The sequence below is a fragment of the Nycticebus coucang genome, chromosome 15 (assembly GCF_027406575.1).
Source record: "Nycticebus coucang isolate mNycCou1 chromosome 15, mNycCou1.pri, whole genome shotgun sequence".
Lineage (NCBI taxonomy): Eukaryota > Metazoa > Chordata > Mammalia > Primates > Lorisidae > Nycticebus > Nycticebus coucang.
In genome coordinates, this window is record NC_069794.1 from 64,148,906 (window position 1) to 64,164,839 (window position 15,934).

General features: G+C 36.8%; 1 protein-coding gene across 2 annotated transcripts in view; it reads left to right on the top strand.

Moving 5' to 3' along the window:
• COG3 (component of oligomeric golgi complex 3) overlaps positions 1 to 15,934 on the top strand; it is an 87,260-nt gene that overhangs the window by 12,591 nt on the left and 58,735 nt on the right. For both annotated transcript variants that reach the window (XM_053563638.1, XM_053563639.1), the window contains exons 2-7: positions 8,478 to 8,624; positions 10,675 to 10,736; positions 11,827 to 11,992; positions 12,723 to 12,797; positions 14,202 to 14,294; positions 14,950 to 15,075. In XM_053563638.1, coding sequence (XP_053419613.1) covers positions 8,478 to 8,624; positions 10,675 to 10,736; positions 11,827 to 11,992; positions 12,723 to 12,797; positions 14,202 to 14,294; positions 14,950 to 15,075 — 669 coding nt within the window. The remainder of the gene's footprint in view (positions 1 to 8,477; positions 8,625 to 10,674; positions 10,737 to 11,826; positions 11,993 to 12,722; positions 12,798 to 14,201; positions 14,295 to 14,949; positions 15,076 to 15,934) is intronic.

Below are 15,934 nucleotides of genomic sequence, written 5' to 3' on the forward strand. Positions count from 1 at the left end.
GGTTTATCGAAGATTAGGTGGTTGTAAGATGTTAGTTTCATTTCTTGGTTTTCAGTTCGATTCCAAGTGTCTATGTCTCTGTTTTTGTGCCAGTACCATGCTGTCTTGAGCACTATGGCTTTGTAGTACAGACTAAAATCTGGTATGCTGATGCCCCCAGCTTTATTTTTATTACTAAGAAGTGCCTTAGCTATATGGGTTTTTTTCCGGTTCCATACAAAATGCAGAATTATTTTTTCCAAATCTTGAAAGTACGATGTTGGTATTTTGATAGGAATGGCATTGAATAGGTAGATTGCTTTGGGAAGTATAGACATTTTAGCAATGTTGATTCTTCCAATCCATGAGCATGGTATGTTCTTCCATTTGTTAATATCCTCTGCTATTTCCTTTCTGAGGATTTCATAGTTTTCTTTATAGAGGTCCTTTAACTCCTTCCTTAGGTATATTCCTAGGTATTTCATTTTCTTTGAAACTATGGTGAAGGGAGTTGTGTCCTTAATTAGCTTCTCATCTTGACTGTTATTGGTGTATACAAAGACTTGTGGACATTGATTTTATATCCTGAAACATTACTGTATTTTCTGATGACTTCTAGGAGTCTTGTGGTTGAGTCTTTGGGGTTCGCTAAGTATAAGATCATGTCGTCAGCAAAGAGGGAGAGTTTGACCTCCTCTGCTCCCATTTGGATTCCCTTTATTTCCTTGTCTTGCCCAATTGTATTGGCTAGAACTTCCAGCACTATGTTGAATAGTAAAGGTGACAGAGGACAACCTTGTCTGGTTCCACTTCTCAAGGAAACCAGAAGGAGTTTCCTTGTCTGGTTCCAGTTCTCAGAGGAAAAGCTTTCAGTTTTACTCCATTCAGTAAAATATTGGCTGTGGGTTTGTCATAGATAGCTTCAATCAGTTTTAGAAATGTGCCACCTATGCCTATACTCTTCAGTGTTCTAATTAGAAAAGGATGCTGGATTTTATCAAATGCTTTTTCTGCATCTATTGAGAGGATCATGTGATCTTTATTTTTGCCTCTGTTAATATGGTGGATAACGTTTATGGACCTGCGTATGTTAAACCAGCCTTGCATCCCTGGGATGAAGCCTACTTGATCATGATGAATGACTTTTTTGATGATAAGTTGTAATCTATTGCCTAGGATTTTGTTGAGGATTTTTGCATCTATATTCATGAGTGAGATTGGCCTGAAATTCTTTTTTTTGTTTGGGTCTTTTCCTGGTTTTGGTATCAGGGTGATGTTTGCTTCATAGAATGTGTTGGGGAGGATTCCTTCTTCCTCAGTTTTTTGGAATAATTTCTGCAGTACAGGAATAAGCTCTTCCTTGAAGGTTTGATAGAATTCTGGAGTGAAGCCATCTGGACCAGGGCTTTTTTTGGTTGGAAGATTTTTTGTTGTTTCTTTGATCTCAGTGCTTGAAATTGGTCTGTTCAGGAGCTCTATTCCTTCCTGGGTAAGTCTAGGGAGAGGGTGTGATTCCAAATATTGATGCATTTCCTTCACATTGTCAAATTTCTGGGCATAGAGTTTCTGGTAGTATTCAGAGATGATCTCTTGTATCTCTGTGGGATCAGCTGTTATTTCCCCTTTATCATTTCTGATTGAGGTTACTAGAGATTTTACTTTTCTATTTCTCGTTAGTCTGGCCAATGGTTTATCTTATTTATTTTTTCAAAAAACCAACTTCTTGTTTCATTAATTTTCTGAATGATTCTTTTGTTTTCAATTTCATTGATCTCTGATTTGATTTTGGATATTTCTTTTCTTCTACTGAGTTTAGGCTTAGATTGTTTTTCTTTTTCCAATTCCATAAGATCTCTTGTGAGATTGTTGATGTGCTCTCTTTCTGTTTTTCAAATATAGGCATCTAAAGCGATGAATTTTCCTCTCAAAACTGCTTTTGCAGTATCCCACAGGTTTTGGTAGCTTGTGTCTTCATTGTTGTTATGCTAAAGGAAGTTAATGATTTCCTGTTTTATTTCTTCCTGCACCCATCTGTTATGTAACAGAAGATTGTTTAATTTCCATGCCTTTGTGTGGGGTCGAGCATTTTTGTTAGAGTTGAGTTCCACCTTTAGTGCCTTATGGTCTGAGAAGATACAAGGTAAAATTTCAATTCTTTTGATTCTGTTGATATTTGTTTTGTGTCCCAGGATATGATCAATTTTGGAGAATGTTCCATGGGGTGATGAGAAGAATGTATATTCTTTATCTTTGGGATGGAGTGTTCTATATGCATTTATCAAGCACAGTTGTTCTAGGGTCTCGTTTAAATCTCATATATCTTTGTTTAATTTCTGTTTAGAAGATCTGTCCAGCTTTGTAAGAGGAGTGTTAAAGTCCCCTGTTATTATGGTATTATCAGATATCATATTGCTCAGACTGAGTAAGGTCTGTTTCAAGAATCTGGGAGCATTTAAATTGGGTGCATAAATATTTAGAATTGAAACATCTTCTTGTTGTATTTTTCCCTTGACCAATATAAAGTGACCATCTTTGTCTTTTTTGACTTTAGTTGCTTTAAATCCACATGAATCTGAAAATAAGATTGCAACTCCTCTTTTCTTTTGAATTCCATTTGCCTGAAAAATTGTCTTCCAACCCTTGACTCAGAGGTTTAATTTGTCTTTTGAAGCCAGGTGTGTTTCTTGCAGACAGCAAATGGATGGCTTGTGTTTTTTAATCCAGTCAACCAATCAATGTCTCTTCACTGGGGAATTCAAGCCATTAACATTTATTGAGATAATTGATAAGTGTGGTAGTATTCTATTCATCTTATTTTGTGAGAGTCCATTGCTGAGTTTTATCTTTTGCATCAGTGTGGAGGTTTGGTTCTGTCCTTTAATTTCTGAGTTCTTACTTTGCTGCTGATCCATTGTGGTGGTCAGTGTGCAGAACAGGTTGAAGCATTTCCTGTAGCGCTGGTCTTGTTGTGGCAAATTTCCTCAATGTTTGTATATCCGTAAATGATTTGATTTCTCTGTCAATTTTGAAGCTTAGCTTAGCAGGGTACAGAATTCTGGGCTGGAAATTGTTCTGTTTCAGTAGATTAAAGGTAGATGACCATTGTCTTCTTGCTTGGAAAGTTTCATTAGAGAAGTCTTCGGTCACTTTGATGGATTTGCCCCTGTAGGTCAAGTGGCGCTTACTCCTGGCAGCTTGCAGAATCTTTTCTTTTGTCTTGACTTTGGACAGGTTCATCACAATGTGTCTTGGAGAAGCTCGGTTAGAGTTGAGGCGACCGGGGGTCCGATATCCCTCTGAAAGCAGTGTGTCAGAATCTTTGGTGATATTTGGGAAATTTTCTTTTATAATATTCTCTAGTATGGCTTCCATTCCTCTGGGGCATTCTTCTTCCCCTTCTGGGATTCCTATACCTCGTATGTTGGAACGCTTCATAAAGTCCCATAATTCTGACAGTGAACGTTCTGCTTTCTCTCTCTTCTTTTCTGCCTCTTTTACTATGTGAGTTATCTCAAGAACTTTGTCCTCTACCTCTGAACTTCTTTCTTCTGCATGGTCTAACGTGTTGCTGATACTTTCCATTGCATCTTTAAGTTCCCTAATTGACTTGTTTCAGTTCCTTCAGCTCTGCTATATCCTTTTTATATTCTTCATATCGTTCATCTCTGATTTGATTCTGTTTTTGGATTTCCTTTTGGTTATTTTCCACTTTATTAGCAGTTTCCTTCATTGTTTCCATCATTTCTTTCATTGTTTTCATCATGTGTATTCTAAATTCCCTTTCTGTCATTCCTAACATTTCTTTATAGGTGGAATCCTCTACAGTAGCTACCTCATGGTCCCTTGGCGGGGTTGTTCTGGACTGGTTCTTCATGTTGCCTGGAGTTTTCTGCTGATTCTTCCTCATGAGTGATTTCTTTTATCTGTTTCCTTGCCCTAATTTTCCTTTCACTTCCTCTTGCTCTTTAAGTTCTTGTGCCTGTGGACTAAGGGTTACAGGACCGGAAGGGTGAGAAGGATGAAGAGCAAAAAAGTGATGAAAGAAAGGAGGACCGAGTGATAAGAAAATAAAAGAAAAATAGAGAAAGGAGAGGGGGTGGTTTAAAGTAATATTGACAAAAAGAAGAGAGGCACAGAAAGAGGGAGACAGCGCAATATAGGTGTGCAGTATGGTACTTTGACACAACCTTAAAAAAACCCCACCTGGGGGTGCTCAGTTTGGTGGTTCCCTTGAGGTCAGCAGCTCTTTGCTAACCTGATCAGACACAGTAGCCCACCTCCACCAAGTAGAGAGGAAAGACAAAAATGCCATAAATGAAACCATAACAAGCAAACAGAAAACTTTACTGGATAAAATTGGGTGAAAAACCAAATAATAGCGGTAGAAACACTAGCAAAAATGAAGTTCTAGTTATTGAAAAAGGTAGCAATGGGAAATTATAATTAAACTAGAAAAATTGAGAAAGAAAAAGAATCTGTATGGAAATGGTTGAAATTAAAAAACAAAACAACATCAACAACATCAAAATAAACAAAAAAAACAGCCAAACCAAAAAAAAAAAATTAACAAAAAAATCACAACCATAAGCAAAGCAGTATGTATATGTTATTGAATATTGTCTGTGTAACACGTGGTCTTCTGGGGTATGAGATGTTAATCACAGTTCTGATACGACTGGAGGCTGCTGATTTCTTAAACCCCATCAGGTAGACACCCTAAATCTCTCTTCAGTCCACTTAAAAGGCACTTTGAAGTTGTAAACTTGCTGAGCAGAAGCTTTCCCAGGAAAGTGCTTGTCGCTGGAGTCACTGCTGAAGTGGCTATCCACTTTCCCAGTGTGCCAAAACCGGTCTCACTCTGCCCCTGAGGGTTAGGGCTGCAAGGCGGCTCAGACTCCAACCTTAGGGTACTTGGTCGCTGGGTTACCAGCTCCCACCCGATTCTAGCTCTGCAACCCTGAGCGCAGAGCTTGCCGGGGCAGATCGCTCACAATGGCTTCCTGTGACCTACAGCCAAACACTATTAGCTCCGTCTGGCTCAGGGGCTCAGACTGGTGCCCTAGACAACAGCCAAAGTTCTCTGCATTCCCGCTCAGGCTCTCCCCAAGGCAGTTCAACTGAGTGCCAAGTCCAAAGACACCAAAACAGTTCACAGGTAAGGCCTTTCTGGTTTGCAGTCTCGCTGCTACTGAACTTACAGTTGCGGGCGGGTTTAGACGGATTGAACACACGCGACCACTGGCCATTTTTCCCCTGTTTTAGTCCTCCTCTTGGGGTCCAGAAGTCTCTCGCTGACTCCCTGTATCCTCACAGGGGTGATGATAGGCAGATCCCACCAGCCAGAGATGCCTGGAGTCCTATCTCCCCAGACTCAACGGTGCCCATATGCAAGGAAGCTGTTACTCGGCTGCCGTCTTGCTCCACCCCTCCCATGTTCACATTCTTAGCCATGAGTGTCTAGCGGAGCTCTGTGGAGAAGACCATATGAGTGGAGGTGAATTTCCTTTGTGTCAGTGTCTTCCAGGTGCTACATACAGGTTGAGTGTCCCTTTTCTGAATTGCTTGGGAGCAGAAGTGTTTTTGATTTCAGATTTGGCATTTTGGAATATGTTGATTTACTAGATGACCATCCCTAATTTGGAAATCCAAAATCCTAGAAGCTCCAATGAGCCTTTGTTTTGAGCATCATGATAGTGCTCAGTAAGTTTTGAATTTCAGAGCATTTTGGATCTGGGATTTTTGAATTAGGGATACTCAACCTATACTCCCCTCTACTTGCCTTTAGCAATTTGTGGAACATTTTAGCAGAATTCTGCTTACCCACTTGCATGGTGTTTGTAGCCTCTTGTTTTCCATGATCACAGGTAAGCCATTGCTTGTAGCCTCTCTGTGGAGTTAATCATCTTTCTCCAGATTTTAGGCTACTTGGTTACTGTGCAACCTCATCTCTGAGAGATTGAAGAATAGTTATGATCTTGTAGATGATTTGGCTTTTTCTCATTTTCAGAGAATTGTTAACAGCACTTTTTTCAGATCTTTTCATCCTAGCCTAGCATCCATGTGTTTTCTGGTATATTTTTCAAATCTAAGCCTCCCACCTGCCATAGAACTAAATTTTAGTACTAATAAAATATGAGTTTATAAAATTAGTGAGTATTCTGTTTCTAAGAAGAAGTTTAGATTCAGATTTATAAATTATACTGTAGCTGCTAATAGGAATAATGATAATATAATAGCAGTAACTCAGATTTATTGTTTATTCTGTGGCAGATCTTATGCTAAGTGTTGTATGTGCAGCATTGTCTTGGGTGGGTTCCCTTTCCTCCCCAGAGATAGCTCACTGTTGGGGTGGTTCCACAGAGCAGGTGCAGATACACCTTCTCTCAGCTTAGCCTCCCCTGACCTCCAGAACCCATACTGGCAGCACACAGTTGCTGGTGACACTTTAGACTCAAGATAGAATCTCAGTGGATTTGAGAAACTTAATTCTTGCTGGGCCACAGGGATTATGTTACCCTTCGAGAAGACTTTACATAAACAAGTGATACTATTAAGAAGACACATGTAACTATACTCCTGACTCTTGAGTCAGACTCATTTGTAGGGAGAAACCAAATCAAGGACCTTCCTGAACACTATGTCTGTAGTTACCCAGCATTGTGAGAAGCTGATTTCCCCACACCCATGTTTTCTTCTACTTTTCGCAGTAGTCTTATGATACTATATCAGATGAGAAAAGAAATGGGGTATTGGAGGCCTTAAGTAATTTGACCAATGTTGTATAGATTATAAGTGAGCAGGAGCTAATTCTAACCAGGATGCTCTATAATGGATTTTACCATGTCATTTGAACTATTTTACAAAAAATGCTGTATTTATTTAATTAATTTTTGAAACTAGAGATAGAGTCTTGCTCTTGTTCAGCCTGATCCCTAATTCCTGAGCTCAAGCAGTCCTGCCTCTGCCTCTCAAGAGTGCTAGGATTACAGGCGTGAGCTGTCACATCCAGCCAAAATCCTATTTTTAAAGGACTGTTTCTAAATTATTACTTTTTGCATCTAGTTTATTTTAGCTTTGAAGAGAAAATGCTGTGTTTAGATGAAACTTCTGTATTTAGAAAAATAGGGAAGTAACTTCCTAAGGCCTTGGAAATGTCTTATATTAATGGACTTAAATATTATGAACTAAGGGCTGAAGGCTCGAATTGAACCTAAATAATTAGGCCCTTTTACTTTCCCCACTATCTGCTTCCCCTTTATTTTAGGTCTACAAACAGCTTGTCTGTAAGACTGTAGGTAAATTGGGCGGCGCCTGTGGCTTAGTGAGTAAGGCGCCGGCCCCATATGCTGAGGGTAGCAGGTTCAAACCCAGCCCCGGCCAAACTGCAACAAAAAAATAGCCGGGCGTTGTGGCGGGCGCCTGTAGTCCCAGCTGCTCGGGAGGCTGAGGCAAGAGAATCGCGTAAGCCCGAGAGTTAGAGGTTGCTGTGAGCCGTGTGATGCCACGGCACTCTACCAGAGGGCGGTACAGTGAGACTCTGTCTCTACAAGAAAAAAAAAAAGACTGTAGGTAAATTAACACCTGGGCTATCTTTAGTAGTGAACTAGAAGGTACTGAAGGTCTTCTGGTATCAAAGTGAGGCCTACTTCTGAAACGGATTGGAAAGTCTGAAATTCTTCTATTCAATTATAATTTAATTTAATTTTTTTTAGTTTTGGAGACAGAGTCTCAAGCTGTTGCCCTTGGTAGAATGCCATGGCGTCACAGCTCACAGCAACCTCAAACTTTTGGGATTTGGTGAGTCTCTTATCTCAGCCTCCCGAGTACCTGGGACTACAGGTGCCCACCACAATGCCCAGCTGTCAATTATAATTTCAAAACTTATGAGCAAGGAGGTGTGGATGATGTGAGCCAAAGGGTGGAAATGGTAGGAGGAGATAATGTTTATTGTTTTTTAATTTTGAGGTGTGATTTGTTAATCTTGTTGGTTGGTTGGTCAGACCTTTGTGTTAAATACTGGGGAGAGTGAGCTACTTTTAACAGCATACAGATTTTCCCTTTGGTAGTAGTTCAGAAGAAGTTCAAGTGAGAAAATGTGTATGGCTTAGTGTGGAGACCCCACTCCATTAGAAAGCTAAATACCTATGAATGGTGGGAGATCAGTGTCATGTTTTATGTTTTATTTATTTATTTTTTTTTTGAGATGAGGTCTCACTGTATTGCTGAGGTTGGTTTTTAATTACGGGGTCAAGTCTACCTATCCCAGCCTCCCAAGTAACTGGATTATAAGTGTACACCACTATACCTAGCCATGTTCACAATTTGAGACCAGCATTTAGCATAGAGCCAGGTAAAAGTGTTAGTATTATATGATATTTATTAACCTCATGTGATTTAATGGAAAACATTTCTTTCTCTTTTAAAGCAACTGAGATAAAAACCCAGTCTTGCATTAAGTTTGGAGAATTTTCAGGTTATTTAAATTTTTATCTTTAAAGCTCCCAGTTGAAGACTCATGCAGTTTACCACCCCATTCACTGTCCACTGAACTGAATTCAATAGTGCCTGAATCTACAGAAGACATTCTTTTGAAGGGTTTCACTTCCTTAGGAATGGAAGAAGAAAGAATCGAGACTGCACAACAGGTGAATTGCAGCACTTTTTTGTAGGATGTTTGATTATTTTAGATGTTTCCAGACAAGGCTAATAAAAAAGATTCTAATTAAAAATTCTGAACATTTCACATATAGTTAACATCAAGTCTTTCTAGAACATTCTTGATCTTGTGTTAACTTTGGCTATTTCTTAAGCGTTTTCCATGTATCTATTGCCTAATTATATTTGCAATATAGATAAAAAATACCATTTTCCAAGTTCAGATGTTGATAGCTTATTGTATTTATTAAGGTTTTAATATTTTATGCTCTTTAGACTTGCCCTGAGTATATCTGTGTTAACCTGGCTCCCTGTATATGGATGGGTACTACTCTCCCTTTTTTAAAAACCTAAATATTCTCTTTAGATGAACCCTTATAGTTATTTTTCAGTAATTTAGCATGTGTAATTTTATCTTGGTTTCTGCTTATTTCTAATTAGAAACCTAATGTGTAGCAATTTCTTCTGCCACTTCCCTTGTGTCCTCTTTTTTGTACTGTTAAGAGTCAAAGCCCCGAGGTGTTTAACAAGTTAAACAACAAAGCAAGTGTACTGCATTGTATATATGTTTAGCCTAGACTGGGAGTGCTTTAAAGCTGTTAAGAAAGAGCTCCTGCTCCTGAGTTAGGCTGATCTGCATCTGAAATTCAGCTCCATTCCTTATCATCTTTATGAGTTTAGGCAAATAAATACTTACCTTGGATCTTTAGTTTCCTAATTTACAAAACAAGGATAATTATATACCTATCTCATAGAATTTTTGTAAGTGTTAAATAAAATAATGTATGTAAATATAGTGTGTGGCATGCACACAATACATGCTGAGTGAACAATAGCCAAGGTACATGGCAAGCTTGCAAACCCTGGGCATTGAATCTCACTTGAGAATTATAGAAGGAACGTCATCTTGCATGATGTCTGTGAACTTTTTAGACTGTTTGGAAAAAGAAATCTTCTAGATTAAATTGGTAACTGAATATCATCTCTCTTTAAAATAAAAAAAATCTATTAAGTTATAATTTACAGTACATATAATTTATATTTACTGTACAATAAAATGACACTGATTATAGGTGTCTGCTGGTTAAGTTTTGACAAGTGTATATACTTGTATAATTGCCATTACAATTAAAATATAAGTTTCTATCATTTTAAAAAGTTGCTTGATGCTCATTTAAGTTTAAGCCTCCCTACTTTTTTTTTTTTTTTGTGAGACAGAGTCTCACTATGTTTCCCTCAGTACAATGCGGTGGTGTCATAGCTCACAGCAACCTCAAACTCTTGGGCTTAAGCAATTCTCTTGCCTCAGCCTCCCAAAGAGCTGGTACTACAGGCGCCTGCTACAGTGCCCAGATATTTTTTTGTTGCAGTTGTCATTGTTGTCTAGCTGTCCTGGGCTGGTTTTGAACCTGCCAGCCTGGGTGTATGTGGCAGACGCCCTACCCACTGAGCTACAGGTGCCACGTCCCCTACTTGTTTTTAATAAGAGATATATTCTATGACATTGATAGTAGGGCTAGAATTCAAACCCATATTTAGCTGATTCCAGGGTTCATGTTCTTTTTTTTTGCAATTTTTGGCTGGGGCCGGTGCCCTACTCCTTTGAGCCACAGGCACCGCCCAGGGGGTTCATGTTCTTAAACCACTATGTAATATTATTTCTGAGTTTGTATTCTCACAGTTCTTATTAGATAACATTAATAATGATATTTACCCAGAACCCCTATTACGTACTCAAATTTGACAAGCTAGCAAGTAGGCATTATCCTCTTAGGAAGAAACATTTTTTTATACGTTGTATCTTTAATACTCTTAATTGACTCTGAAAATGACTAATGTTTTAATGTCCTTTGCTTTTCCTAGTATATAGATACTGTGCATGTAATTAAATTATCTTCTTGTGGCTTAAAACTAATTATTAATTTGTGAGCCCTAAACATTAAGAATTAGTCTCTACCTTTTTGACTTGCTGTTTATTGTTAAGCCATTTTCATTTTGCCAATTTTAGTTTTGTTGACAATGTAATTTTTATTTTTCCAGTTTTTCTTATGGTTCGCAAAGCTGCAAACTCAGATGGATCAGGATGAAGGAACTAAATACAGGTATGTGTGGCTCTTGCATTTATTGGATATCCTTATTTTTAGATCACGTCATTGGAAGCATTTCAAAAATCCATGTCTTTATACAAAATTAAGTTAAAAGGAAAACTCCCACCAGCCACATATTCTTTGTCAACAGCCAGAGAGAAGATTTTGGGTCATTACAGCAGTTATTGGAAGTTATGTGATTAAAACAAAAAGAGTTACTTCATAATTAATAGGTTAGGAGGGACAGAGGTTGATTTTTGGATAACTCCAGAAAGGATTAGGTTCAAATAGGAGTTTTACAGGAGTTCTAAGAGATCTGTATTGCCTTTCTTTAGAAGAAGAAACATTCCTAAGAGACTTTAAGGATGGCTACCTAGATTGTGTGTAACTTTATAGTTCTGTTTGTGTATCTTGATAGCATGGGGAGAATGACAGTGGACTCTTTCTAGTTGATTTGGGGGCTGTGGGTTGAACGTTCACAATTCAGTGTATTGATTGTTATTGATGGCTATTATTACTAGGCAGTATGTTAAGGTTCTTTTTTAATGTGTTAAGATTTTTTTATGTATGATCCCATTTAATCTTCATAGCAGCTGGGTGAGGAAAGCTGTTATGAGTCCCATTTTACAATGATCAAACTGAGGCCTGGAAATGTTAAGTAACTTGCTCACTGTCATGTAGACTGGGGACTGATCAGGTCTTCTAATTCCAAATCCAGAATTCTTCCCATGATATCATACTATCTTTTAAAGGTGTAAGTGACCTGGAGGATTGACCTTACTTGATGCTTCAGGATGGCTTTAGTGACCCATTCTCTGGAAGTTGAGCCAGTGATTCATTGCTTTATATTTGAAAAGCCAAGTTATGGCTTCAAGGCTAATTGAGTTCCTTTTCTTGCTTATAGGATCAGTGATTTGCCTTTTTAAGTCTTGAAACAGTTTATGACAGCTTTTGGTACATTTCTGAATATAAACAACTTTTTGTGAGTAGGTCAGACTTTCCTCCTGAAATTGAAGCATTTTGGGAAGAATGAGACTGTTATTTATTGACTATGCTTATTAGGGGAAAATATTATTGCCAATCCCCTTTTGGTTCTGTTTTCTAGACAGATGAGGGATTACTTGTCTGGGTTTCAGGAGCAGTGTGATGCTATATTGAATGATGTAAACAGTGCTCTTCAGCATCTGGAGTCCTTGCAGAAACAGTATCTTTTTGTGTCCAATAAGACAGGAACCCTACATGAAGCCTGTGAACAGCTCCTGAAAGAACAGGTAATTTGGAGTAGAGTTATATTTAATATTTTATTTTAAAATAAATATGATTTAATTTTCTTAATTTCTTGAAGTAGATGTTGAGGGAACGCTGTACTGTGTGGGTCCACGTGCTAATTATGCAGATTGTTAACTCGACAGCCTACTTTTATTCTAAATAAGTTCATGTAAACAAGGGCAAAGGCAAGTTTTCATATGTTTTGATCTATCAGGTATTAGTACAGTTTCAGACTGCGATAGACATGTAAGTTTTCTCTGTCCACTCTTTATTATTGACACTTTTCAAACAAGCATAGTGATTATAATAATGGTGGGGTTTGTGGAAAGATCAGTTGAGGGTGTGCTTAAATTTATGACTTAGAGCTAGAACATTTAAATTATTTATTTCCAGATTTTTCTGTATACTTCTGTGTTTTAAAGATGTGATCATTTATTATTTTATGAAAAGATCATACAAGATTTACTGTAATAATTCTTGCCTATTTTAGTTCAGGATTACAGAAATACTATATTTGAGTTTTATTCTGAAATCATATGTCTGATATAAACATCCATGTCTAATATAAATTTATTCAGTGTAATATTGAGACTGGAGTATTGATTCTCTTTTTCCTACAATAATTGATTTTTCTCTTTTAAAAAATGCACATCGGAACTTGTTGATCTGGCACTGGAGTATTGATTCTCTTATTCCTACAATAATTGATTTTTCTCTTTTAAAAAATGCAAGTCGGAACTTGTTGATCTGGCTGAAAACATTCAACAAAAGCTTTCCTATTTTAATGAATTGGAGACTATTAACACAGTAAGTACTGTTTTTTGCTTTTTGTAAAGTTAGTGATTTTTATTTTGTATTTCTCTTTCTTAGTGTATCTTTCAACTTATAAATTGACTTGAGTATATAATTTAATAGTTTGCTTGCTGATACTCCTATTTGTAGCCAATGGAGATACCATTACCAGTTCAGATTTTTTCAAATGTGATTTAAGTAGTAGTATGTCTTTTTAAAATCTAGTAGTATTATGTCTTAAGAATTATTATTATTATTACATGTATTAAAAACTTATTGTTGGGAGGCTCCTGTAGCTTAGTGGGTTGGGTGCTGGCCACATACAACCAGGCTGGCAGCTTCAAAGCTGGCCTGGGCCAGCTAAACAACAATGACAACTGCAACAAAAAAAAAAGCTGGGTGTTGTGTTGGTCGCCTGTAGTCCCAGCTACTTGGGAGGCTGAGGCAAGAGAATCACTGAAGCCCAAGAGTTTGAGGTTGCTGTGAGCTGTGACGCCAGGGCACTCCTCCGAGGAAGACATAGTGAGACTCTGTCTCAAAAAACAAACAAACAAAAAAAAACCCACAAAATTTTTGTTGATTACCTTTTCTAGTGTTTCATTTGTAAGCTATGAAGATTATAAGAAAAAATATTCAATTTTAAATCTTGCTGTGGTTGTGCTACTATAATAGTGGTCAGATCTTTTTTTAAACTAGTTCTCATGTTTTAGTGTGAAGAGAAGTATAGTACTTATGACATATACTTGTAACCCAAAGTAATAGTTCCAGTAAAGGCTACTATGTAAATTATATTTTTGTGTTTCTGACTCAAAAGTTAATCATAATTATATATAAGTCATGTTATTAAAACAATTGAATTGATCATAATTATTATAGTTTACTAAAGATGTAAAAGTAAAACTATTAGCTAGTTAACAATAAAATGTAATGGGAAGTAGTTCATTGCCACCCATTGGCATACCAATATAAGAAATAATTGGTTGGTAATATTTTACTTTCATAGTATGTCAACTAAACATAGTGTGACTGCTAGTTAATGCTTTTACTGTGAGAAGATCACAAGTGTTTCAAAGTATAAAAATTACTTATGTTGTAAAGTACTAAAAAGTGGGAAATCTGGGTATTTGATATATTATTTCAATGTAATATAACATAAAATATTTCCTCATTCATGAAGAGCCTCATTAAAGCTGATTAAGAGTGAATTGAATTTAATCGGTATTCTTTCCCATTTGCCCCTTTTTATTGTTATATGTGGGCTATATTTGAGGATATTTTGGTGACTTTTAAAATATATTATAAAGATGTTAGTACAACTGTGTTATATCCTAAAGAGGAATATACTAATTCTAATCTATTAATTTTCAACTTTCACCTATATTGTTTTTTGTGAATTAAGATTGATTTTTTTTCTTAAAGAAATTGAATTCCTCTACGTTGTCTGTGAATAGTGAAGGATTTATACCTATGCTGGCCAAGTTAGACGATTGTATAACATATATATCATCTCATGTAAGTCGTGGAATTTTCGTTTTTAAGAAATCTTAATATTCTTGTTTTATCATTTGTGTTGTAATTATTTTTTCTGAAGGAAAAAAATTATGTAAATAGGTATTGAAGAAGAAATGTATTGAATTCTTAGTTGTTATCAGAAGTGGACTAAAAAGTACTTTTAGCTCCTGAGGTGTCTCTTGAAGTGGAAAGGGTCTTGACTGACTCAGTTTTATCTTAAGTAGAAGAGTGAGCCATTTTTAAGTATTTTTAAGTTGTTGTAGTCCTGATATGCAATGTATTTCTTTGGAAACAGAAAGTATTAACTTGGGGGTAATTAAACAGATAAGCTTTTTGATATAATCACCTCCTATTTCTCCCAGGGATTTATTGCCCCTAAATCCTATTCTTTTCCTAGTTGGTTCTTACCTGTTGGCCTTGAAGTCTGTGGGGTGCTGAAGATGCATTATGCCAATACTGTAAATATTTATTGAGCCCCTACTTTGTGCCAGGCATAGGGGACAGCCACAGACTCATCTTCATGGATTTATAATCTGCATTAAGCTTTCTATGGGCTTTATATATTGTTTTACATAAAGGACTCCTTAGTTTTCATTAAAAGCTTGCTTTTTGTCAATTTTGTTTCCTTTTGTAAGTCTTTTTCTTTTTCTTACAGCCTAATTTTAAAGATTACCCTGTGTATTTGCTGAAGTTTAAACAATGTCTTTCTAAAGGTTTACACCTCATGAAGACATATATTGTGAACACACTACAGACTCTTACAAATCAATTACTAAAAAGGGTAAGTTAACTTGTCTCAATAGCAAATTTTTTTCACTTTTGTTTCATTTATATTGCATAATCTTTGAGATTAATACTATGCAATTCTAAGAAAATTGTACCTTTTGTTAAGTAAGAATATGTACTGCAGTTTTATTTACATAGGGAAAAATAGCCATTTTAGAACTGTCCCTTGCAATCTTATTTTCAAATAATATTTATCAGTGTGGGAAATGTCTGGTATTATATGATGAATAGTTCAATAAGATATGAAGAACAGTAGAACCTCTGTACGTTGACAATCCAAGAGATTGTAACTAATTGGTCAACATACAGAGGTGATCAACATAAGGAACTAGGCCTACTGTACTGTGTACTGATACATACATGTACATGTCTGGTTTGTGAAAATAAGGTTAAGTTAAGGAGGTGGTCAACTATGGAGGTTCTACAGTAGTTTTTTTTTTTTTTTTAGACAAAGCCTCACTTTGTCGCCCTTGGTAGAGTGCTATGGCATCATAGCTCACAGCAACCTTAGACTCTTGGGCACAAACGATTCTCTTGCCTCAGCCTCTGGAGTAACTGGCACTACAGGCACCCACCACAATGCCTGGCTATTTTTAGAGGCGAGGTCTGGCTCTAGCTCCAGCTAGTCTCAAACCCGTGAGCTCAGGCAGTCCACCCACCTTGGCCTCCCAAGGTGCTGGGATTACAGGCATCAGCTACTGCATATTTGTTTCTTAAAACATTTCCTTTCTATCTTTTTCGTGAAAATATTAGAAGGAAATACACCAAAATAATAAAAGTGATTTGAATGATAGGATATGATGGATGATTTAAACTTTGTTCTTTATATTTTTTTTTGTTTTTTTTTTCTTTTC